The 24,716-nt window shown below is 35.5% G+C and overlaps 1 protein-coding gene across 1 annotated transcript in view; it reads right to left on the minus strand.

Annotated features, from left to right (window-relative positions):
* The window catches only part of KLHL1 (kelch like family member 1), a 402,166-nt gene that overhangs the window by 12,222 nt on the left and 365,228 nt on the right, over positions 1 to 24,716 (minus strand). The window contains exon 9 of the mRNA XM_059377441.1: positions 14,715 to 14,927. Within this exon, the coding sequence (XP_059233424.1) occupies positions 14,715 to 14,927 (213 nt within the window). The remainder of the gene's footprint in view (positions 1 to 14,714; positions 14,928 to 24,716) is intronic.

Genomic DNA, 24,716 nt, shown 5'->3' on the forward strand with positions numbered 1-24,716 from the left:
TTAATACCCACCACCAGGCTCCCCCAACCCCCTCCAAAAAAAAACCCTCAGTTTGTTTCTCAGACTCCACAGTCTCTCATGGTTTGTATCCCCCTCCAGTTTCCCCCAACTCATTTCTCCTTTCCATCTCCCAACATCCTCCGTTATTCCTTATCCTCCACAAGTAAGTGAAACCATACGATAATTGATTCTCTCTGCTTGACTTATTTCACTCAGCATAATCTCCTCCAGTCCTGTCCATGTTGATACAAAAGTTGGGTATTCATCCTTTCTGATGGAAGCATAATACTCCATAGTGTATATGGGCCACATCTTCCTTATCCATTTGTCCGTTGAAGGGCATCTTGGTTCTTTCCATAGTTTGGGGACCGTGGCCATTGCTGCTATAAACATTGGGATACAGATGGCCCTTCTTTTCATTACATCTGTATCTTTGGGGTAAATACCAAGTAGTGCAATTGCAGGGTCATAGGGAAGCTCTATTTTTAATTTCTTAAGGAATCTCCACACTGTTTTCCAAAGTGACTCCACCAACTTACATTCCCACCAAGAGTGTAAGAGGGTTCCCTTTTTCCACATCCTCTCCAACACTTGTTGTTTATGTCTTGTTAATTTTAGCCATTATAACTGGTGTAAAATAGTATCTCAATGTGGTTTTGATTTGAATCTCCCTGATAGCTAATGATGATGAACATTTTTTCATGTATCTATTAGCCATTTGTATATCTTCTTTGGAGAAGTGTCTGTTCATATCTTCTGCCTATTTTTTGACATGATTATCTGTTTTGTGTATGTTGAGTTTGAGGGGTTCTTTATAGATCTTGGGTATCAGCCCTTTGTCTGTAGTGTCATTTGCAAATATCTTCTTCTATTCCATGGGTTGTCTGTTTTGTTGAATGTTTCCTTTGATGTGCAAAAGCTTTTGATCTTGATTAAGTCCCAAAAGTTCAATTTAGCTTTTGTTTCCTTTGCCTTTGGAGACATAATTTGAAAGAAGTTGCTGTGGCTGATGTCAAATAGGTTACTGCCTCTATTCTTCTCTAGGATTTTGATAGATTCCTGCCTCACATTGAGGTCTTTTATCCATTTTGAGTTTATCTTTGTGTATGGTGTAAGACAATGGTCAAGTTTCATCCTTTACACATAGCTGTCCAATTTCCCCAGCACCATTAATTGAAGAGACTGTCTTTTTTCCTGCTTTGTCAAAGATTATTTGACCATAGAGTTGCAGGTCCATATCTGGGCTTTCTACTCTGTTCCACTGGTGTATGTGTCTGTTTTTGTGCCAGTACCATGCTGTCTCAGTGATCACAGCTTTGTAATAAAGCTTGAAATCAGGCAATGTGATGCCCCCAGTTTTGTTTTTCTTTTTCAACATTTATTTAGCAACTTGGGGTCTCTTCTGATTCCATACAATTTTTAGGATTGTTTGTTCTGGCTCTTTGAAAAATGCTGTTATAATATTTATTTATTTTTATTTTATTTTATTTTATTTTATTTTATTTTATTTTATTTATCTTTTTATTTTTTTTAAAAGGCCATCTCCCCTGAACTTCTGTTTTTGTTTTTGTTTTGTTGTTGTTGTTGTTTTTAAGATTTTATTTATTCCTTTGACAGAGGGAGAGAGATCACAAGTAGGCAGAGAGGCACGCAGAGATAGAGGCAGAAGCAGACTCCCTGCTGAGCAGAAAGCCCGATGTGGGGCTTGATCCCAGGACCCTGGAATCATGACCTGAGCCAAAGGCAGAGGCTTTAACCCACTGAGCTACCCGGGCACCCTGAAATATTTATTTATTTTTAAAGTACTCTCTACATACAACATGGGGCTCGAACTCACAACCTGGAGACAAGAGTTGCATGCTCTGCCAACTGAGCCAGTCAGGCACCCCTGAGGAAAGGCATTTTAACAGTAATATTTCTCTATCTGAATGACTCTTTCCAGATCCAGTTTAAGTAATCTTTCACATTCTTATAATTGTGAAGATAGCTCCCTCTTATATTCTAAAAGCTTTGTTTCATATTTACCTCTAAGATCCAACTTGAATTGATTTTTGGTGTGATAAGAGAGAAGAGCTAAAACTAATCTTTTTCCATATGTAATACACTTTTTTGCCTTTACCATAAGTCAGGATTCCTTGTATGTGTGATCCTATTTCTGAACACCAATCTATTTTGTCTACTTGTTTATACTTGGCCAATGCCACAGTACCTTAAAGTAACTTTACAACTGTTTATAATATCTACTACTTCTTCAAAGTTTTCTTGGGATTTGGGGCCCTTTTCATTTTTATTTAAATTACAGGATCAACTTTTCAACTTTACATCCACAGTCCCCACTGGACAGAATTTTTTTTTTTTTTTCAAAGATTTTATTTAAGAGTGAGAGAGAGAGTGAGAGAGAGCATGAGAAGGGAGAAGATCAAAGGAAGAGGCGGACTCCCTGTGGAGCTGGGAGCCTGATGCTGGACTTGATCCTGGGACTGCAGGGTCATGACCTGAGCAGAAGGCAATTGCTTAACCAACTGAGCCACCCAGGTGTCCACTGGACAAGAATTTACAATTCAGTAGGGACTGCAGTGAACCCATAAATCACTTTAGAGTACAATTCATATTTTTATAATGTTTAGTCTTCTCTTCCATGAACATGGCATTCCCATCGATTTACTTAAGACTTTTTCAAGCTTTTCTCAAAGTTTTATTTTCTATTTAGAGGTAGTACATATATTTTGTGAGATTGATTGCCAGGTATTTTCTTTTCCTTTTTAATGACAACTTTTATACATTTTGTTATTATTTTTTTTTAAAGATTTTATTTATTTGACAGAAATCACAAGTAGGCAGAGTGAGGCAGAGAGAGGGGAGGAAGCAGGCTCCCTGCTGAGCTGAGAGCCCAATGTGGGACTCGATCCCAGGATCCTGGGATCATGACCTGAGCCGAAGGCAGAGGCTTTAACCCACTGAGCCACCCAGGCGCCCCACATTTTGTTATTATTGCTTGCATGTAGAAATATAATTAATTTCATATATTGACTGACTATATATAGCAACCTCATTAATTCACTTTTTAAATCAAATAGTTTCTAATTACACTGTGGTTAGATTATCATTGGATATTTATTATGTAACCTTGAATACTGACAGTTTTATTTATTCCTTTCTAATTATGAGTTTTCTTTCCCTTTATTGCTTTATCACTGGTTAGGTATTCTTTTAAAATGTTGAGTAAAAGTGGCATTAGCAGTCACTTTTTTCTCTAGTGAAAATCTCAAAACAACAGGTTTCAATATTTGGCTATCTTTCTATTAATTTCTCTTCCAAGTTTGGTGAGAGGTTTTTATTATGGTGGGTGTTAGATTTTATCATCTTTGCATTTATTTAGATGTTTATTTATTTTATGACTATATTGAATTACACTGATTAATTGTTCTATCCTAAACCAAACTTGTATTTCTGAAATAAACACAAAGTGGTTGAGATACTTTATCATTTTCATTTATATCTAGGTTTGATTTGCTAATACTTCTTTTGGATATTTGTATCTATGCTCATAAGTTTAACTGCTTCTTTTGTTTCTCTTGTTTTTTCCTGCATAATATATATATAAGGTTTTATTTTCCTATAAATTTGTTCATTTCATCTAAAATTCAAATAATGGCATATATACTCAAACATTCTCTTTTTATTGTTACATGGTGATGTCCACTTACATTTCTGATTTTTTTTTTCCTTTAGGTAGGTAATTTTCTCTTTTTCCTTGACAATCTGGCATCTAGCTTATAAATTTTATTGCAATTATATTTAGAGAAACAAATTAGACTTCTTTTTAATCCTATTTCATGTTTGTCTTATATTTAATTAATATATTTCTATCATTATTTCACTTCTGTTTTGGCAGGTTTTTTGGTCTAATTTTTATAACTTGAGATTGAAACTTAAATTTTAGCATTTTAGCTCTTTTAAGTTGTTAAGTGCCTGTGCTTAAGTCTATATTTCTCTTTATGAATTTCTTTAGAAATGCTGAAACTTCATACGCCATGTTACATGTCACATGAGTGGCTTGGTGACCTTTGATACATACAGTAGTATCTTAATCTGAGCTTTCCCAGTAATTCAAACAGTCTTGTGTAATTGCATGGCTCCTTAACAGTTTGCATTGTGCAGTATAAACAAAGTTTAAAGATGTACATTCCTACTAAAATCTTGAAAAGAATCTAGGAACATTGGGAGACATCTTTTAGCAACAGTATGAATCTGTATCTTTTTTTCTTTCCTATAGACTTGCAATGAGACTGGAAACACCAAGTTTAGTGTGAGCATTTAGTGTAGCTACATCCCACAAAATTTGATATGTATTTTCATTGCATTCAGTTCAAATTATTTTCTGATTTGAATCACATCTTGTTTCAAAGTATATCACCTAAATTTCAAACAGTTGGAGATGGGACACCTGGCTGGCTCACTTGGTAGACTAAGAAACTCTTGATCTTGGGGTGGTGAGTTCAAGCCCCACACTGGGCATAGAGCTTACCTTAAAACAAAACCACAAAGCAAACAGCTGAGCATGTAAAAATTTATCTTTTCTGTTATTTATTTCCAGTTTAATTCCATGTTGTACAGAGAACATACCCTATGAGATTTCAAGCTTTTGAAAATTGTTGAGGTTTATTTTATGACCCAGAAAACAGTAAATTTTGCTAAATATTTCATGTCTTACTACAATTATTACTTATAAAGATAATCACTACATCACCACAATTATTTAGATATTTTTCAGAAAGTTGTGTGTAATAAACTAGAACATGGAGAGAGAATATCTCCATTTGAAACAATCTAATTCTAGGAATTCTTATAGATGCGAGTCGGCTTAATAAAACATACATAGAAGGAAATCAGTCATTTTCCTAATAACTTGCTTCAGGCATGGGCTCAGTTTTTGCCCCACCACAGATCTGCATGACTTATCTGCTTCTAGGGGCCTAACCAGAGAGGCCCTAGAAATTATTTATTCTTTACTGTGATGTGTAGGCACTGGTGGCTTTTGGTGCTTCTGTTTTCCACCTACCAAGGGTCCCACAATGGCAGTGCCTTTTAAGAAAGGGAGATGGGTGCAGTGCACACCTGCAGGACTGGTTCCCCTAAAGGCAGGGAAAGGAGTCAGCTTACATGACCTCAGTAACTGTCCCAAAGAAAAGAGTAAAAGGAGATGAGCATTTTATAATATTTGCCAAGTGATTTACTAAACAGATTAAAGAGTTAATTGAGGGTCACTTGGGTGGCTCAGGCATTAAGTGTCTGCCTTCAGCTCAGGTCATGATCCCAGGACACTGGGATCAAGCCCCACATCAGGCTCCCTGCTCGGTGGGAAGCCTGCTTCTCCCTCTTTCACTCTCCCTGCTTGTGCTCCCTTTCTTGCTGTCTCTCTCTGTGTCAAATAAATAACTAAAATCTTTAAAAAGAAAAAAAAAATAATAAAGGGCCATCTGGGTGGCTTAGTGGGTTAAGCCTCTGTCTTTGGCTCAGATCATGATCCCAGGGTCCTGGGATCGCATTTGGCTCTCTGCCCAGTGGGGAGCCTGCTTCCCCCTCTCCCTCTGCCTGCCTCTCTGCCTACTTGTGATCCCTCTCTCTGTGTCAAATAAATAAATAAAATCTTTAAAGAAAAAAGATTTAACTGATAACAAGTAAAGCTATAAGATGAAAATAAAATACATGTATGTGTGTGTGTGGTATGTGTGTGTGTGTGTGTATAAATGCTATAATATGAGAATAAAATATGTATGTTTATACACATATATACATGAGTTCAGGATGGAAAACTACTTTTAAAATGTAAGCACAGTTGTGCTCATTGTTACTTTAGGGGCCCTTGATATATCACACTTCTTAGTGTCATACCTTTGAGTATTACACTCTCACCTTGCTGTGACCAACATTGGCCAGTGTGACTTTAACAAGTGATGCAAGCAGAGGCATGATGGTTCATCATATTGAATATTTGCCCTCTTGACCCCACTTCTCTTGGACTTTTTTGTCTTGGAATCCCAGCTTCTATATGGTGGAAATTCCAGTGCAAGGGGAACCATGGTTCTCTGCCTGAAGCATCAGCTGAACTCTCAGATGAGAGGCAGCCCCAATCGTTAGCTCTTCCAGAAAAGGGTTTAAGCCTGTCCAGACCCAGGTGATATGGTAGCATCAGCCAATATTATGTGGAGGAGAAAAGTAGCCCAAACTGTACCCAGTCAACATATAATCATGAAAGATTTCAATCATAAAAGAAACAATGATAGTTATTTTAACCCGCTAAGATTTTAGAATTGTTAGAAATAATATAAACAGTAACAATAATTTCATGAAGTTTATTATCTGCCTTAAAAGAAATATAAAAATATCTGCATTTAAAGAAAACATTGAAACATATTTATAAATCTGTATTAACTATATGACTTACATATGGTTAGTAACAACTATATCTAAAGTTTATAAAAATAAATGAAATACCTGTTTGAGTCTTGTTGATTCAAACCTGTGTCCAAAAAAGAAAAAAAAAAAAAAAAGAAAGAAAGAAAGCCACAAGTCCTGGTAGAATTTAAGATCAGAAGCCACAATCTATCAAACTATGTACATTAATCCGTCCATTGATTTATTTAGACAGTGTGTTTAACTATTCATTATATGCTCTACTCCTGACATATAGAAACTGAATGTACCATTAGAAAAAGGAACAAAGAAATAGACTGATTTTTTTTCTGTAATTTAACCTTTACTAGTAAATGTATTTTAAAACATTGAAAAATAATCAAATGTAGACATCTGTTTACACAAATGAACTTCAGTTACTGATGAAATCACTTTTTTTTAATGATGTTTTTCTCCTTTATATGACATCAACAAACACTACTTCTACGTTAAAAAGAAAAGAAACCTTTATGGGGGTGCCTGGGTGATTAGTCAGTTAAGCATTCAACTCTTGATTTTGGCTCAGGTCCTGATCTCAGGGTCTTAGGATCAAGTGCAGTGTTGGGCTTCATGCTCTATGGGGAGATTGCTTGAGATTCTTTCCCTCTCCCTTTCAGTCTGTCCCTCTCCCACTTCTGTGCATGTATGCACTCTCACTCTCTCTCTCTCTCTAATAAATAAATCTTCAGGAAAAAAAAAAGAAAAGAAAAAGAAAACTTCAAAATAATTTACTATCAGGCTGCAATCATCCAAGACAGGACTTCTTAGTTCAGATTCAGTCTCAACATAAAAATTTTTCTGATCAGTATAGATTCCTCTCACAGGATGTTCCACATGTTCTGTAAGGACACGTCCCCTGTTTTGATTTAGTTGCGGCGGTTGTGTGAGTTAGGATCACAAGACAAGTGAAATGGTTTTGAGTTGACTATCAATTTCAATCCTGTGATGGAGGGGGAAAGTCGGTGCACTGTTAGGGGGTAAAAAAAAATCATTTTCAATATTGTTTGGGTGTTTGTGATTCTTACACTGATTATGAGCTTCATCTTCACTTTTAAGATAGATTTTTAAAATGTATTTATTGATATTCTCCCAATCTTCCTTAATACTTCTCTTAAATATATAATGGTCACAGAAACACTGGGAAAGAGGATGGGGTAACTTGATTTCTGCACCCCTTTCCAATATCCCTTGTGTATATATACAAAAATGTTTTAAAAAGTTAATTTGATTTCAGTTTAGTTTAATTTCTCTATGAAAGCATGTGAAAAATCCTACCTTGACTTAGATCATACTTATTGCCTCCTGTCTTCAAGGTTGAGGAGAGGAGAAATAAATCGCTGACAGACCCAGGGAAAGTCATGATAAGCCGCACAGCTCTTAGACTCCTCAGATGCAGTTTCCTCAGCAGAGCTTCAAAAATTACTTAAATTATTGTCAATCAATAGAACATGGAGCATACCCAGGAGGCCTGAATGCTAGTTAAAACTCATTTTAAAAAATAAATAGCTTTTAACAGTTCAGAAGTAAGGAATAATCAATTATATAGTCATTTCCTCCACTAATATAACAGAAACTACTATCAACCGTATGAGTCCAAATTATGTATTAAATAGCCTCTCACAACATGAAAGTGACTTCTGCAGTTTGACCAGCAGAGTTGAAATCCTTCCAGCTATACAGGACATAATGTTTCATCTACTCATGCACATCTACCTTTCCATAGACTTGTTCTTCTCCTTCCTGCAAAGCATGCAGATGAATGGCCACGATGCCATCCTTCCAGGCAGGACAAGGACAGCAGATTATTCTGATATTCCCACACTCTGGTTGACCACTTCAGAGATACTCCATAAGCCTCCTAAGCCATTAAAGCAAATACCTGATCACACATCTAAATTAGTTTAGCTGCGGTGCTAGTTAATAGCTTTTGCATCCACTTGTAAAGCAGGGCCCCTACATACAGAGGCTGCTGTGCTTTCCATTTCTTGTATATGTGTCTAAAAGAAATTTGAATATAATTTGCTATCAAAGAAATAGCAAAGATCCTATGTGCGCAATAATAGAAAAATAACATTAACAGCAAACTAGTCAGTCTTTGCATGCTATACTCATTTGGCTACTGCTAACAGTAAAATCTTAGGAAGGAGAAGAAAGTATCTTACTAAAAAGTTCAGAAGGCCCTATCTAATGTTTTAACTTTAAACAGTTCAAGTAATTACTGTCTTGTAGAAAATTTAGGATCTCACATATATCAAAATAAGAGTGAATGTATTATTATGCTATATAAGGCCTAGGATAAGGGCCCGTAATTTAAATAAAAAGTCTCTCCTTGGTCATCTGTTTTCACTATTTAGAATTGCTACAACTCTTGGTTTTTTCAAAACCAAAAAGATGAACTAAGAAGACAAATGAAAAAATCCAAAATTCTATTCTTACCTTATGTATTAATCTTTATGGTAACTTTAAAAAACTGTTTAGTTAAATTAATATTATTGCGGTATGTCTGACAGAAAATCCTAACTTTTATTAATTTTAATCAAGATCTAAAGAAGATAAAAATATTGAGCCATGGGGCACCTGGGTGGCTCAGTGGGATAAAACCTCTGCCTTCAGCTCAGGTCATGATCCCAGGGTGCTGGGATCAAGCCCCACCACATTGGGCTCTCTGCTGGGCAGGGAGCCTGCATCCCCCTATCTCTCTTTGCCTGCCTCTCTGCCTACTTGTGATCTCTGTCTGTCAAATAAATAAATAAAAATCTTAAACAAAATATTGAACCATATCTTGACAGAAAATTAGATATTTTTATTTTAGATGACTTTTTCTGATATGACCAGTGTGTGAATTTTGGTAAACTTTGAACAAAAGCTTTATATTTAAGTAACATAAAAAAATTCAGGGTGCCTGGGTGGCTCAGTGGGTTAAGCCTCTTCCTTTGGCTTGGGTCGTGATCTCAGGGCCTTGGGATCGAGGCCCCTATTGGGCTCTCTGCTTGGCAGGGAGCCTGTTTCCCCCTCTCTCTCTGCCTGCTGCTCTGCCTACCTGTGATCTCTCTCCCTCTGTCAAATAAATAAATACAAAATCTAAAAAAAAAAAATTTTCACAGGTGGTTATTTGTTAATAGTGTTTGGATTAGATATAAAGATAATTTTTAATTTATGTCTGAAAAGTTGCTTAATATTTTAGGCCTTGTCAAAAATTGTGCCTACCCAATAAATGCTTAAAATGTATGTATGTGAATCAATGATACTCCATCTATAATGATGGAAATGGGCATTCACATGCAAATAGAAAAATAAAAAAAAAAATCTATGTCTTTTCATCAGTCCATTCACCCATCCATTCTTATTCTTCCATCCTTTCATGAATCCTCTTTTTCTTTCTTTCCCTTTCTTTCTATCTGTCCATCTCTCTGTTAATCTGTATAACTTCCTATGTACAGTGTATCTCCAGATGCCTTCGCCTGTGAGAAATTTGAGATCTGTTTTTCTACCTGATTTACTAAGTGCTTGATGAGGACTTACTTTGCACCAAGAATTATGCCAACTGGAGGAGTAGAACTGTGAATAAACTAATCTAGATCATCACCAGCACATTAATCCTGACTGTCTTGAAAAATTTTAAATAATGTTTCATAATAATATTGATAATTGGTACAAAGAAAAACTCCATTGCACTTTCCGGTCAAATCTGCATTATGAAAAGATCTCTCTGGCTACTATATGGAGAATAAATTGGAGGAAGCAAAAGTGGATATTACAAAAGCAGATTTAGAAGGCTCTTATTATCTGGATATCCCTCTCCTGCAGGCCTTATTCCTGGGATGCAAATTTGAGGTCAAAGGTGGTCTTGATCTATTATTAGCCAGCAGTGGTACTGATGCCTTTGAACATATTTTCTCATCCATTGCCTGGTTATCTGTTTTATTTGTGAGCTTGAAATTCTAATTATTTATCTGTCTCTTTTTTCCTAGTAAGTTTTAAGTTCAAGTTAGCATAGTGAAAAATATATGCAAAATAATATTTGTAGAGTAAGTAAAATAGATAAATGTTTTGTCTAATGGATTGCACCCTCTGGGCAATTCTGCTAGAACTTACTGCATCTTTTGGACACTGATTTTGTCCACTAAGATGCTCTTATTAGAGTGAGGCTTGGCTGCAAAACTACTATTCACCATTCCATCAACTATTCTAAACTCCTTAACTTTATTGAGGTCTTGCCATCTTTCCTGCTCTGATTTGAGGAGCCAGTATTTTTTGTGTTCAAGACAGCCTGACACTTTATAACTTTTGATGTCTTATATAACTGTACTTTTAACAGCGCTCTTATATAATACCTTTATGTTTCCATGAGAAGTCATTGTCCTACAATGAAATTTGTTCTATCAATCTATAATAGATACCATTTTATACTACTTGTTATTCCTAATAGTTTGTTTTCCTATGGTTATATACTGAAAAATAGTCTTTACATTACATGTGTAAAATAATTCAACAGAGTACTATTATGTACCTTGATTTATTGATGATTTACATGTGAAATCATCAATATATAATGTATGTTACAGAAAGCTAAAAAATGCTATTAATCTGACACATAATGTGAGCTGGTATAAGAATCATGATAAGGCTGTGTGCTTCTGCATTACTTAAGCTGCGCTTACTCACTACTCCTATAACTTAAAATAGCTATGCTTATTTAACTCTAATTTTGCATCATAAATGTACTCCTAGACTGAATTATTTATGCCTCTGTTCACAAACAACATTGCAATACATTATACAATATAGTTAAAAGGGAATAAATGAAATATCATTTCATTTGTAACATTTATATAAGATATATAGTAAAAATAGGAGCCACATCATATTAATCTTTCTTGCTATTTTTCCAAGAATGTAGCAGAGGAAAATGTGAATGGGCTGTCAGTCTATTAGCAGTATTTTTTAAGTGAATTATTTCATGTTTGTGTATATAAAAGTATACATCTTACATTATTTGGACTCTGACCACTGTCCACACTATAACACCTGTGGTTCCTAATTTCACTGGACAAGAGAATGTTGAAGTGAAACTGTATTGAGTGTAATGCTTTCCTCCTGTGCTTAAATAGCTATATATCTACAGTCCATTTCACATAGTAGCAATAACATTAAATAGTGGTTTAAGTTTGAACAGAGTCTGTTTACTAAAAGCTTTCTCTTGCCAATGGCCTTATTCTCAGCAAAAACCATCACCTATCCTTAGGACAATAAAAAAGATAGAGCACCTTTCTGCCATTGACTGTACAACTTGTAAACATGAATATGACGGATGTGGTTTCTTAATGTTAAGAGGAAAATTGTTATGCTCATCACTGCAATCTGCCACATATCTCTTGTTCTTCTCCCATATAGAAGTTATCCTATCCTCATGGGGTTTTCTGTGGCCATGTAACTGGTTTGCCAAAGGATGAAGAAAAGAGAATTATATTACTGGCATGTGGAATCTTTAGGAATCTGTGAACAATGTATACATTTCCCTTTTGATACCAGCAGTGCTTATATTGTAGCTTATATGCCAATCTGAGTAACAGAGCAATGATATCATGGATCTGTCATGGACATGTAACATCAGTAAGAAAAAATTATGGTATTAAGTCACAGAGAATTTTGAAGTTATTTATTACAGTAGAATTATTTATTCTATCCCAACTGATAAAACAGTTGACCTGATTATTCCCTACTCTCACTTCCCTACATATCAGCATGCATCTTTATGTAATAAGAAATATCATCCTAGGATTCACTAATTCTCTAATCCTTACTGCACACAATGTAATAGTTTTAAGTGATGTACAGCTCTTAGAGAGAATTTAGCTATAACTATGCCAGGAAGTGTTTGGGTTGTTGGACCAAGCCTAAAGCCAAGGTGACTTTCCATTCCAGACCTTTGTGAACTTGGGCATTTTTAGGAATAATTAAAAGAGGACCAGGATTACAGAAAATAGACATGTAATAAGTCTGTCTTCTATTATGACACAAAACACAGTCCATAATTCACCTTTGAGAGTTTCAAGGGAGTAGTAGAACAAGATAGGATGAATAGAACAATGAAATATTTAATCTTTATAAAGTGAAATAACAAGTATTTATAAATAGATTACTTAAAACTGTTTTAAAGGATCTTTTAAAATCTTACTTTAAATTCTTGTGAAAAAACTAACAAGGTTTTAAATATTAGTTGAAGGAAAAAAGGAGGGACATAAGAAAGAGAGTAGGAAGGAGAAAGCATGGAAAAAACAAGAACGAAAGTAAGGCCAGAAATAAACCCAAAATTATATGGTCAGTTAATCTTTGACGAAGAGGCAAGAATGTGCATTGGGAAAAGGACTGTGTCTTCCACAACTGGTATTGAGAAATCCAGACAGCAACATGCAAAAGAATGAAACTGGACCACTTTCTTACACCATACATAAAAATAAACTCAAAATGGATTAAGGACCTAAGTGTGAGACCTGAACCATAAAAAATCGTGGAAGAGAACATGGGCAGTAATTGTTCTGACATTGATTGTAGCAACATTTTTTTAGTTATTACTCTTGAGGTGGAGGAAACAAAAGCAAAAATAAACTATTGGGACTACATAAAAATAAAAAGCTTCTGCATAGCAAAGAAAACCATCAACAAAACTAAAAGACCTAAACTTACTGAATGGGAGAAAATGTTTGCAAATGACAGATCTGATAAAGGGTTAGTATCCAAAATATATACAGACCTTATAATACTCAATACCAAAAAATAAATAAATAAATAAATAAATAAATAAAATAAAATAAAATTCCAATTAAAAAGTGGTAAGAAGACCTGAACAGACATTTCTCCAAAGAAGACATACAAATGGACAACAGACATGAGAAGATGTTCAACATCATTCACTCATCCTTGGGAAAATATAAATCAAAACCACAGTGAGATATACCTCATATATGAGATATCACCTATCAGAGTGGCTAAAATCAAACACAAGAAACAATAAATGTTGGCAAAGATGTGGAGAAAAACAGAACTACTATATGCTCCAATAACCACACTAGTGGGTATTTACCCAAAGAATACAAAAACAGTAATTTGGAAGAATGTATGCATCCCTATGTTTATTGTAGCATTATTTACAATAACTAAATTATGCAAGAAGCTAAAGTGTCCATCAACAGATAAATGAATAAAGAAGATATGATACATAGATATGATATATATATGATATGATATATATGATACACACACACATATATAATGGAATATTATTCAGCCATAAAAAGAACAAAATTTTACCATTTGCAGTAACATGGATGGAGCTAGAGAGTATAATGCTAAGCTATGTAAGCCAATCAGAGAAAGATAACCATATGATTTCACTTATATGTGGAATTTAAGAAACAAAAAAAATGGGGGAAAAAGGCAAATTAAAAAAAAAGAAAAAACTCAACTATAGGGAACAGATAGATGGTTATCAGGGGGAGGCGAATGGGGAATGGGTGAAATAAGTGAAGAGGATTAAGAGTACACTTATCCTGGGGCACCTCAGTGGCTCAATTGGTTAAGCAGCCCACTCCTAACTTTGGCTCAAGTCATCAGCTCAAGGGTGAGAGATTGAGCTCCATGTTAGGCTCCAAGCTGGGTGTGGAGCCTGCTTAAGAGTCTCTTTCTCCCTCTGTCTATCTCTCCTCCCTTTCTCTAAAAGAAAAAAAAAAAAAAGACTATACTTATTTTTTTTTAAAGATTTTTATTTATTATTTATCTGAGAGAGAGTGAGCTAGATAGCACAAGCAGGGGAAACAGCAGAGGGAGAGGGAGAAGCAGGATCCCCGCTGAGCAGGGAGCCCGATGTGGGGCTGGATCCCAGGACCCTAGGATCATGACCTGAGACAAAGGCAGAGGCTTAAAAGATTGAGCCACCCAGGTGTCTTAAGAGTACACTTATCTTGATGAGCAGTGAGTAATATACAGAATTGTTGAATCACTGTATCATACCTGAAACTAATATGACATTGCATGTTAACTATGCTGGAATTAAAATTAAAAAAAAAAGAAGAAGAAGAATGAAAGTGTGCATGTGTGTGTATGAGGGCGGGGGAGTGGGATAAAGATAAAGTGGGATAAAAAGATTTAAAAAGCAGAATTTACCCTTCTTAAATTATGCAGTTTTTATAGTCACTTGAATTAGGCATCAGTATAATTTACATTATTTCTCTCAGTATAACTGGGACCTTGGATCTTACCTTTCTACATAATCTAGTAACCGGGAACAATGATTTGAAGCAGGAGCATCATGACCTCCTACCGCATAGAGAAACCCATCGCAGGTGGCCACTCCAACACCCCCTCTCCGCTTACACATTGGAGCGCACATGTTCCACTTATTTGTATGAGGGTCATAATATTCCATTGAACTCAAACAGGAACTTCCATCACGACCTCCAACTGAATATAACCTAAAAACACAATCAGAAAAATAGGATTTAATACTATAGTCTGAATGACAAAAATGTAGAAAAGAAGTCTTTTAAAAATAAATTTTCTATCACTATATGAGTCTCACATGTGTGTTAATAAGATTAGATGTGGAAATTTTGCTTTATCAGTGGACATTACGATTAATATATTGGTAAATAAAAACTGAAACGTATAGTATTAAGTTGAAGTAAATGCATAGGAAGATATTATTATTTAGTATATAAAGCCATGCAGGTCTTAGATTTGCAAATGCATGCTCTAATATAATTTAGTAACTAAAATATGATGTTTAAACTAATTTCAAATCCTAGAGACTTTTTAAAAAGCTGTTTATGTTTCTTTCTCTGAAAGCCTGCCATGGTAAAATGTTTCTGACCGCCCAAGTATGTGCTTTATGGTTGTAACGCCTCTTTGCTTGGTTACTCACAGTTATCTGCCAAATCTCAATCTTCAGTAAGTTGAAATTAATCAAGAGGAACATTTTATTTATTTATTTATTGAAGATTTATTTATTTATTTATTTATTTGACAGCGAGATCACAAGTAGGCAGAGAAGAAGGCAGAGAGAGACGGAGAAGCAGGTCCCTGCTGAGCAGAGAGCCCGATGTGGGACTCGATTCCAGGACCCTGAGATCATGACCTGAGACGAAGGCAGAGGCCTTAACCCACTGAGCCACCCAGGCGCCCCAAGAGGAACATTTTAAAGTTCATGTATTGGACAGTTTAACTCACAGAAGCACCCAGAAATGAAACGGAGAAGTTTTTGTCATCCTAAACACTTCATGAAATCTGAGCTTCATTTATTTCTGTGATGATCTAACTCAGAAGAAGTATGCTATAATCATGAAGTATTATTAAAATTTAAATATTTTTTTGCAGAAATCTTACTTATTGAGTAAGTCTCTTCACACAAGGCATCTTGCACAGTTCCTGGTACATAATTTATATATAAAAAAAGTATCCTTCTTTCTTCTATCATTTTAAGGGAATTGTTGACTTCTTACATTTATAAAGTACAGTGTTGATTTATCTGAACCCAGCATTGCTAATGGAGTATTTCTGTGCAATAATATATCCCATATTTTCTTTCCCCAAAATCATTTAAAATGCTAATATACAAATATATAGCTAAATGTACATAGAAACTAATGATAATTAAGCCTATTGCTTACATTTTAGAAGTCAAATATTAAGCCTATTAGTATAGCCTTTTATTTGGAAATTAAATATTCCTGTAAAGTTCACAAGTTACAACATCAATGACTTCTTCAATATAATTATGTCTGTTACAAACCACTATTCAATAAATCTCTTTCTTCTGTGTGAACACTCCATTAATAAAATCCAGTAACACAGGGATTATACAAAAAAGAAATTTATATAATGCCTTGATAAAAATGACAAAATATTTGACAATCCCTTTTGTAACATAAATATTTGATGTATGGTAGCTCTTATTTTATAAATTACTTATGAAAGCCTAGGCTATGTTATCTGTAGGTTCTTTCATTTGGTACATGTCCCTTTTAATGTCTTTCTATATAGACTATATAGTATTATATAGGCTCCAGAGGAACAATGCAGTTGCAACTAAAGCAATTAACATAGTGATTAATATTAAGGCAGAATTACTTGACAAGAGTAAATGCACTGGATTTTTCCTCAAAAATGAGCTTCAAAAAACAAATGATAAAAATGTAATTTTTGTAAAATATAGTAGTGTCCTCTTGGACTGCTCTATGAATCCACTGTTAAAACTAAGAGATGTATCTTAATACTTGAAAAAGATTCTGAAAATTATGTACTCTACAAATAATATGGTATCAGCTAACATTATCTCTAATCCACTTATTCTGAAACATAAATTTGCTAAGTGACTAAGAATTATAATGAAAAAATGAATAATAACTATTACTATAATTATAGTTAAAGTTCTAAAAATAACCAAAAGATAGAAACAATATACTCCCAAGCAGTTAGAATAAATGCTAGAATGTATGCATATAACTTCATGTACAATTATTTTCTCAGATCTCCCTTCATAAGCTGTTTAATCATGACTTCGCTTGATTCCCTGCTTTGCTTCACTACAATGACAAATTAGATGTTGAGAACCTGAGGAGCAGAGAAGAGTCTGATGTGAGATGTGAATGCACTGACAAGATAGGAAGTGGCAGCTGACAATTTCACAGCAAGAAAGGAAACGTGACATTTTAGAGTTGAAAGATGAGTGGAAATTTGTAAGATGAAGAAATGGGGGAAAGCATCACAAACAGGGAAGACATTATGTATAAAGACAAGAGGCAAGAAAGGTCATAGCAGGTGATAAATAAAGAGTGACAGGTATGTCATACTGATGGAAGGGGGGTTATGGAAGAGGGGTAAGGAGAGATGCAGCTGGTAGATGAAAAGACTAGGCTGAGAACACAGGCATTGATGCCATGCTGCAGAGCTGCGATTTCATTCTGAGGTGGTGAGAAAAGGACAGAGAAATAACATTCTTAGGAATCATCAGGTACATAGTTCAGTTTGCTGTGGATAATATGAGATCGGTAAGATCCCTGATTTAAGTGAACTCCTCTGAATTTTGCTGAGAAGGGCAAGAATCAGTCTTCCCCACTACTTTCCCTGACTTGTGTATTTATTCAACACTCAGATGAATTTTACCTCGAGTTTAGTGACCTGGTCTCGGTGTTTTGAGACCTATTTGCCATGTGCCCATCTAAATGAGTGTCACACATGTCATATTCTAGAAAATAAAATATAGCAATTTCAGGAAACAAATCCTGTACTAGTTAGGATATGGGTTCAAATGTATTTAAAAGGGCTAGCATGAGACCCAGACTGTCTTCACTTTAAAACATATCATCTGTAGAATATGACCCTTTGTCAAGAATTGTGAGAAATATGAATACTTTACTACTTAAAATCTAAGAAATTAGTCCATCATAGTTTTGTAGATGTTAAAGAAAGACAGAGAACAATTGCTATTATTCACAGCAAACTAAGCACCATGATCTTCAAGTTCACATTGATTCTTGTTGTCCACCCTCTACCTCAAAGCCCAATAGGACAATAGAGGCTCAAGTAAATATTGCACGTGCAGTGCGCCTTGGCCTTTCTCACATCTGAAGAACACTGAGTTGAAGAAATGCTAATTCTTTAAAGAAACCTGTCAACAAAGCTGCCCAAGTTTTGCTCTGAAGGGAGATGTTATCTTTATTATTCTGGTCAAGGGACAAATCTGTTCTCTGCCCCAAAGAAAGACACAGTCTCTACCTTCCTAGAAGTTTGATTTACAAATATCCTTGCAGGCAGTGTGAAAAAGTTGGCAGCACTTCTTACTTGGAAAATGTACATAAATGCTAAAATCCCATTGTAGAATTCTCCACAAACACTCTTGTCCTGAAGGCTGAAGGTAGCCCTACCTGTCACCACTACAGTTCAAACAACAGGACAAAGGAAAAGTGGAAGGCGTGCACTCTCTCCCTTTAAGAATTTTTTTTTTAAGATTCCACAAATTAATAAACAAAAAGCAGAAATCAAACCTATAAATACAAATAACGAACTAAGGGTTGCCAGAAGGAAAGGGGGTGGAGGCAAAATTTGTGAAGGGGAATGGGAGACACAAGCTTCCAATTATGGAATAAGTCATGAGAATAAAAGTTACAGCATAAGATATATAGTCAATGATACTGTAATTGTGGTGAGCATTAAATAACAGAGAAATTAAATAATTACCTTTTATTCTGAAAACTAATGTAGCAATGTATATAAACTACACTCAAAATAAAATTAAGTAAATCATCTTTTAAAAAGTTGCATATCTCACTTTTGTTATACCACTGACCAAACTTAGTTAATGGCAACAAGTAATTGATAAGGTGCTACAATATGTTATTTTTATTTTAGGTGGCCATATGCTTAGTTAACCAGTGAGTATTTATATTTCATAGACAAAGGAGTGAATAAGTATTAGGAGACAATTAGAAGTTTCTGACACAGAACTAGGTCTTCTCTAGCCCTATTTTGCCACTGTGCATTCTACCTAGATACCTTTTTCCTGCATAGGCTAGATACCTCTCATTCATCTCTCAATCAATTCAGGTGTATCTCTACTAGAAAGTTTTTTTCTGGTCCCACTTTTTCTTTTTCCCAGAAAATTAACATTGTTTGTAATCTCTATCCTAGGTAAAGTTATTTAATATTTGTCATACCTTATCAATAGTGCATACTTTGGGATGACTGTAATCAAACTCAAGTCCCTCTGCCTGATGCCATGGCAAAGACCATCGCTGAAACATGGAGTATGCAGCAAGGAAAGGTTTATTCTAGAGGCAACCAAATGAGGCGACATGAGGGTAAGCCTCAAGTCTGCCCTTCTGAGAAGTAGAGTAAGGGAAATTTAAAGGCAGATGAAAAAGATCTGGTTAAAAATTGCACCTGAGATTTGTCCCATTAACTCTTTATTTTCTAGTTTTAATCCCCACTGTCTTTTGGTCATTCCTCATTCTTGAGGGAATTGGGATGATGAACACTTTCTGCTGAAATGGAGGGAACATTGGGGTTAGAAGAATGGGACATTTAGTTCCAGGTTGAAACTCAACATTCTATATTACCAAAGGGTTTGTACTTTGGTTATCACTGTTTTTTTTCTAGGACCTCAGGGGAAGTTTGCTATAACCAAGAAGCTTGTTGTACTTATTGATATCTTCAGACCACCTCTCCTAAATAGTAGTTTTAGGTCCATCAGAATATTGCTGGAAAAAGCAGCATTCTTTTCAACGTTTTCTTTGCTGATTGAGTATAGCAAACCTATGGATTCTTGTCCTTTTAGTGTGATGAATCCATGGCTTAATTCCCTGTAGTTTCACTGAAGAAAGTAGGGTTAGTAGCGCCTCATAGGGTCCTGTCCAACAAGGTTGGAGCTGGTATTCTGGGTGCTTGCTCTTCCAGATCTTTAATAACCCCAAGTCTCCAAGATTCAGGAGGTGTAAGGGCCCATCTCTGAGGTACATCATCCTGCTATACTGAGTGTAACTCATAGTATCCAGTTCCCTAATGGGGACTTCTAAGTAACAAATGAGTGTAAAAAGAGCCTTCCATATAACATTTCATAGAAACTTAATTCAAGCCTGCTTCTAGGGGCCACTCTTACCCAAGAAGCTTTTTCCTAAGTTCAGTTGCTTTCTTGGCATATCTTTGCCAAAAGTTCATTTTTTTTTTTTTCCCCAGTTGGGTAGACTCTCCAGAAAATGTGTGATTTCCATTGAATGCCCAAGGCATGGGACCCTGCCTGTGTGACTCTGCCACAAAGGCTGCTCCATTGTTGCTCTGAATTATTAACAGCAATCCAATTCTAGGAATAATTTTGCTTAAGACTGTTTTGACAGTTTAGGAGGCCTTTTTTGAAGGTCATGGTAAGGTTTCAAACCAGCTTGCATAGGGATCTACAAATATTAGCAAATACTAAAAATCACCTGTTGTTTATGGCATCATGATAAAATCTACCTGCCACCTTTCTCCAGGTTCAGTGCCTCTAAGCGTTAGGGCTGATTTAATGTTAAAACCTGTTTAACTATTCGGGCCTGCTTAGCCAGAGCGACTCCATATTGCCTAAGTAGCCATATTGTTGTTTACATCCACGGACTTCATTCTGGGAATAAACACCCCAGTAGCTCCTGGTATCGGTTCCAGGTATCGATTCCGAGAGCAAACGCCTTAACAGTAGAAGCCACATACCTTGGGTTTGTGGTTATGCCCTATAAAATGAGCCTGTGAGATCGGGACAGGGTTGCTCTCTTTGGAGGCAGCCCTGGCTGGTCAGTCTGACTTCTAATGCTTGGCATAGAATAAAGCTTTGCATAACTTTCACTTTGTCTCAGTCTTGTTCCTTTGATAACGGACCCCAACATAACTTGTATACATTTTAGAGCTGGTGAAAGCCCAGTCTTAGGATTGTTTTTACTGCAGGGTCACGTTTTTGGAACAGTTCTCTGAAGACTGGGACCTGCAATATAATTCCAGACCCATTGAAGAATAGCATCATACTCATAATGGATGCTTTTGGTGAATATGGTTTATCATTTCTTCTGTAAGATGTTCTGGGATAAGGAATCAATGTATTTCCAGCTGGTTTTAATGCCAAAATGGTGTCCAAACCCCATTTCTTAGCTTTTCTGAGGTCCACCAAGGAAAACTGAGGTGGTTATTTAGTTACATCTATGTCTGGTACTAAAATCATTACAGAGAGCTTTGGGCTTTTTGTATTGACTGCCAGCTTGGCAGCTTGATCTGCCTAAATGTTCTGTTGGGCAATTGAACGGTATAATTTCTGGTGTCCTCAACAATGGACAACAGCTGTTGGGTCACTTTTGCATTCAGATCTTCATTGTCTTTGATCCATAAAGCTGTTCCATCCATAAATATTTCAGTGTCTGGATTTTCCAATGGTAGATCCATCTAATTAGGATGACTGCAATAAACTTACTCAATTATCTGTGGGTCTCTGGTGATCTTTCTGAGTGGCTAGACAGCAATAGGCATGAAGATCATTTAACATGGGCCATGTAGAAATTTTTCTCTAAAGTTTACCTCAAGTTGTTAGGTTCAGTTTCCAGGGCTTCAGGAAAAATAGAGCAATTTTAGTTCTTGGTAATTTCAAGTCAAGAGAATGGAGGAAAAAAATGGAAACATCGGTATGGAGAGTCTTGTCAGATATTTGAGAAAACCAGAAGAATTCAGGATCCAGTCATTTTTTAGGCAAACAACAAACACTCTAAGACAGCTAATCAGAGCTAGAATCTCATATCCACAAAGGCATGTTACTGAAACATAATTTCTCTCTAAAATCACCCTCATTTCCAAAGATAGCCAAATTAAAACTAATTTGTTTGCAAAATAAGCCCAATTTTAACAAATTTGGCTTCATTATTTACATAAGCACAATAAGAATAGTGATTGGCCATATAGGTTTTTTTTTTTCCTTTGTTTTGTTTTGTTTTGTTTTCTTTTGTCTGCTTTACTGGAAATGCTCATAAGGAATTTCCTCATGAACTTATAACAGTCTCTCAAGGCTAAGAAGCCAAGCCAAATACTTGCCATCAGGTTTTACCGATAATACCTATATATTTAGGGGAATTCCTCTCTTCTATAAGTTCCCAAAATATCCTGAGGTTCCTGTATAAGCCAGGAAGTAACCTTCTTTACTCTCCTGGTAAGGCTGCTCAGAGTCCTATAAACAAGTACCAGGACAATTTTTCTAAGGGGCTTCATTGGTTCCATAAAGTCAGCCTTAGCTCCTTAAAACTATCTGGTCATATCTGAGTCTATGAACATCTCCCTAAAACATGACTGATGACTCAAAACCTTGTTAAAATAACTAGTATTTTCAATTGTGTCCTGTCATAAGGAGATCGGACTTATTGAACTTACATGAATAAATACATTGTCATGAAAATATAAGAATACACACTGAGAATTTTTTTTAATTTTGGAAGAATCATAGGATGAAAAAGATAAACGTTTTATATTTATTTACAAAGAAATATTTTCCAAATATCTGTAAGTCATAGATAGCCTTAAATCTGGAAGAGCAAACAGTAGAGAACCAGCAATGTTCTAAACAAGAGTCTCTGTGAATACAGATTTTCCTTTAGTTCTAGAAATTCTTACTTTAGTTTTGTGATCTTAAAGGTAACAGAGACCTGTATTTGTCATTACAGTGGAATTCTGTAGCTTACAACACTTTAATAGTTAAAATTGCAAGTGATAATAGTTATACCAGAATCTTTTAAAACCTTAGGGATTCTGTATAATTTCTAGAAGAGTTACAGCATTCAACCATAAAATAAAACTTAAGAAGGATTATCATCACTTATTTGGCAGTGCTTCCCATATAATTTGATGTCCCCCCAAAATAAGCTTAGTACAAAATACTTCATTTAGAAGTTGAATTTTGGGAAGTTTGTGAAATATCATGAGGTTTTAAAGCACGTGCTTAAATTAGATTACAGATCATCACAGAACTTAATGATGATCTATTTAGCCAAGGTGGCAGAAAGAGATTCTAAAGACAAATGCAGAGGGTTACATAGTTGTTAAAAACAAAAAGCAAAAAACTTAGCTCTTTTAATATTGAAAAGATTCAACTTTAAATAACCAATGGCTTAATAAAGACAGAAATATAGAAACACATTTTCTAGGCAGATTAAAGAAAAACCTTTGTTTACAGTTTAGACCAATAATATAAGGAAACTCAATTTAATAGGAAAACCAAATTCCAGTTTTATACTAGTGTATTTATGATATTAAAACTCCTTTATTCCATCAAGAGGAATTTGTTTTTTAAATGTATGCTGTCCCTTCTTTATTCCTTCCTGTCATCTCCCATGTTGATATATACTTATTGAGACAAGGATATCCAGGGCACTGCATGGATTTGAGTTCTTCCATAGATGCTCTGATGTGCTGACCAGAATCTCTGTCAGGAATGAAGGACTCTCAGTTGTAAGAATGCTGCCAATAGTCCTCAACTCTCAGAGGCCATCAGGGATCGCCTGGACTGAAGACAGCTGCCTTGCCAAGGGCATACTCTCTGCACAGGTGGTCACATGCTTGGACTGTTATAAAATCCCAGCCCTTTTGCCTGAATTTAGGAGCGTTCTGAAGGGTAATCCAACTTTTGGAGCTCCTTAGAGAACTAGTTAGGCTTCTGTTGATACTGTGTCACTGCTCAACTTCTGCCCCATCTTGCTCTCTTACACTTCCTTCTCTTCCCTAATAAACTGATTTACATAATCTTAGTCAGTCTGTACTGCATATAAAATTCCTTTCCAAAGAGTCCCTTCTCACAAACCTTCTACAGCTCTCCTTTTTATATTAGGACAGATTTTGTCCCAAGTTTACCATCTTTAAATAACCAGTCTCATTTCCCTTGCCTAAATGGCTGTTTCCCTTAGTATTTCCAGTTTTCAGTTACATTTATAAAAATTACTTACATCTGTTTATTCTTAGATTACTCATACAACTTCATGAGACATTAGACAAACCTCATTTTTTTTTCTTTTCTGACAGATTTTGCAATGGAGATAACATGAACTTACTTGACTTTCAGTAAACAGAGGCAGTAAAAATTTCATATGTAATGATAATTCTAAAGACATGTCCATTTTAATTAAAACAACCTTAATTTAGCTTTAATACTAAATATCTTCCGAGATCATGTGAACTTGCAAAACAAGTTTCAATCTTTGAGTTTTAGAATGCCCCATTTTTAAAAGTGCTTACCTTTGAATTGACTAAGTAGAGCTCTTTTACAAATTAACTTTAGAAAGGCCATCCAGAGATAGAAAAGATACCTCACATTTACGATATGCATGGAAACACATACAAGTATACAAACAAGATGCAAACAACGTTTTAAAGGTCCACTTTTCAATATCTCCCTTTTATCACACAAATCTAATTACAATTTATGGATCTATTCATTGGCCATTTTTTCTCTGGAGTCTAATAAATATTGTGGCCAGCATTGAAAACAAAACAAAACAAAAAAAAAAGATTTTCTAGTTTTGGACAGAGAGCTGCATGAGGGAATCAAGAGGTCATTCCCCATTCTCCAGTGAGAACAAGGCTGTTTTTTTCATAAGCCACAGCAGTAAATAAACCAAATGAAACCCAGCACCTCCGTGAGCACTGGTTCCTCCCTAAAAGTCAGAACTTCGCCTGCTGAACCAAATGATTTCCTAGATAGCCTTTTCTTAAGC

Source organism: Mustela nigripes, chromosome 15, assembly GCF_022355385.1.
Source record: "Mustela nigripes isolate SB6536 chromosome 15, MUSNIG.SB6536, whole genome shotgun sequence".
NCBI lineage: Eukaryota > Metazoa > Chordata > Mammalia > Carnivora > Mustelidae > Mustela > Mustela nigripes.